This window comes from Papilio polytes, unplaced genomic scaffold (genome assembly GCF_000836215.1).
Source record: "Papilio polytes unplaced genomic scaffold, Ppol_1.0 DF821078.1, whole genome shotgun sequence".
NCBI classification, from domain to species: Eukaryota; Metazoa; Arthropoda; class Insecta; order Lepidoptera; family Papilionidae; genus Papilio; species Papilio polytes.
The window spans coordinates 1-2,723 of record NW_013528126.1 but is presented as its reverse complement, the minus strand read 5'-3'; the positions used below and the strand labels follow the sequence as shown (position 1 = coordinate 2,723).

General features: G+C 34.4%; 1 protein-coding gene across 1 annotated transcript; it reads left to right on the top strand.

The window, feature by feature from the left end:
* Positions 1 to 797: 797 nt before the first annotated feature.
* On the top strand, positions 798 to 2,635 carry LOC106109642 (lithocholate 6-beta-hydroxylase-like; the record flags this gene model as incomplete). Its single annotated transcript, XM_013291227.1, has 3 exons — positions 798 to 1,115; positions 2,039 to 2,157; positions 2,528 to 2,635. Coding segments are annotated over 3 exons (545 nt in total), but the record flags the coding sequence as incomplete, so codon positions are not given.
* Between the last annotated feature and the right edge of the window lie 88 nt (positions 2,636 to 2,723).

Below are 2,723 nucleotides of genomic sequence, written 5' to 3'. Positions count from 1 at the left end.
CATTATTTATCGCCTAGCGTTTTCACGTCCGTGCGAACGGCTGACAGCGCGGTGAGCGTTAAAACAATTACACTAGGCTCCAAAAATATTTTTCCATCTACATTTTGACTACATTCCCAAAAAAAATCATTTTATAAAGACAACAGTTCAACTTAATCAGACTTTTTAAATGTTTATTATTGGATGGTCCAAGTAATTTTGGAAAGTAGTGTAGCGTACCGCGCGATTTCCACTACGTCCGTGCGAACACTTGTATGAAGTTCCATACGTTCCATTTTATTTTTACGCTAACGCCTAGTGTCCAAAATGGAACAGTGCGCGTAGAGAAATACGCCGAGAAGAAAAACGCCCCCGTATGAACAGCTTCATACAATCCCATACGTTCTATTTTGACACATAGTTACCGCCTAGCGTTTTCGCGTCCGTGCGAACGCTCGCTAAGGGCCAGTCCCACCAAATTGAAAATTGTAAATTGTCTGATAACAATCCAACGTGTAAAATATGTGATGGAAATATCGGTTTTTGTTCCCTTATCTGATATGACGTCATTATTAAGCTATCTCAGCCTCTATCAGCCTGTGGTAGGACAGGCTCTAAGTGTTTTAAATCTTCACTCGTATACCCTAACCAGAAATATAAATACCCTCACGACATACGAAAAATATAAATGTCAAATGGAAGTGGATTGAAGTGGCTGCCGCCAGAAGTTTTTCTTGGTTAGGTTATACTACGAATATGAGATTGATATCTTGAGTGATTAATAGGTAATTTAATTATTTTTCTATCTCTAATTTCAGGCCAAATAAATTAAGAGGAATGTTCCCAATAATAGAGAACACAGCTAAAGAATTCACAATACGTATCAAAGATTTGATATCAAATACCAAAAATTGTAGACCCCTAAACGACAGGGGTACAGGAACGAATATCGAAGAAGTTGAAACAGAAAATTCAACACTGGTGGATTCAGAGAAACTTGTCGGAGGTTATACGGCTGACGCAATAGTACCTTGTGCTTTTGGACTAAAGAGTACAGTTATGGACAACCCTAATGATCCGTTCGCGGTTGCATTACAAGCTTTCTACGAAATGAGTTTGTTCAATATATTTGAAAAGTAAGTAAATACGAAATTTTCTACTCTATAAAAGATGTATTTTTAGAAGTAGACGAAAGTCTTGAGAAAATAATATCCGAGATGTCATAGACGAATATAATTTTGTTTTTTTTATTATTTTTTGTTTTCTTTGTGTAGACATTAAAAGAATTATAATGAAGTATTGGGGAAGGAATTGGCTCCTGTGACACAGGGCAACCTACTACAGGAGCCAAGACTTTCATGAAATGTATGCAAAAGAGACAATAAATGAATTATTATTATTATTATTAATTATTAATTTAAGCCGTAATCTCATATATATTATTGAGTTTAATCACTATTGTCAATGTTATGACTATTTGTGTGTTTATTAAATTACTAGCTTTTGCCCGCGACTCCGTCCGCGTGGAATTAAAAATAACAAAATAAGGTAGCCTATGTTGTACATCTGTGCCAAATTTCATCGAGATTCGTCCGCCGATTAGACTACAAACATTCAAACTTTCGCATGTATAATTAGTAAGAAGTAAGATTTTATGTTTTACATTTGTGCCAAATAAATAAAATTTTAATTTTTTTTTAATAAAAGTAGATTTTTATTAATTAACTAATTTTTCCTTTAACCATTCCAACTAAGCTCTATGCTTGTGCTAGGATATAGTTCACGACAAGACAAGGGATCCGAACCCTCGACCTCAAGATCGGTAGTCCGTACCCCAAACCATTAGGCTATTGGCGCTTAATTAATAAATTGTGGAGTAATCATGTAAATATGAGAATCAAAGATATCCGGGACACATTTCCAATTTAATCGAGTTTTCGATGTTAGATACCTAATAAAATCTATACATTCACATTTATAATATAATTAGAACTGTACAAGAAACTAATCTTTTACATAAAGTACACTTAATTAACATTCTTGTGAAAACCTTTTTCAGGACAATGCGTCAGTTCTGGCCGGCTTTCGTCCTGTTCTTCCGTATGAGGATTATCCCGAAGAAAACACATGATTTCTTCTACAATATTGTCACAAGCGTTCTTCGTGCGAGAGAAAATGGTTCGTATTACTGTCACGTTAAAGAGCATAAATGAATCCAGTATTATCACTCACATGGAGGGTCGACATTATAGGTTTTGTCTTCTAAATTGATTTCTATTCATAACTATTTCTTATTACAGTTGCTTAAGTAATTCTTAGACCTTCTACAATAGATTTTTAATATTTCATCTTAACTTTTGTCTGCGACTCCGTATGATATTTAAAAAATTCAAACTAAGTAGCAATATGTTCTTCGAGACTCTTTACATCTATGCCATTCTTCGAGATCTGTTCAGCAGTTTAGGCTACATCGTAACAAACATCCATCTAAACTTTCGCATTTATATTATTAGTAAGATATAATACTATGATTTTTTTAAAATTCCAGGTGTTCAAGAGAAACGCGGCGATTTTATTGACATGATGATGACCCTACGAAGTGATGACAAAAACAATAACGCACCCAAATCAGAGCTCGAAAATGACGTAGAAATAAGTAAGTAGCAAATAAACTAACGGCAGAATCAACTAAAGACAGAATAAACTAACGGGGAAATATACAATTTTGAACATTTCGCTCCCTA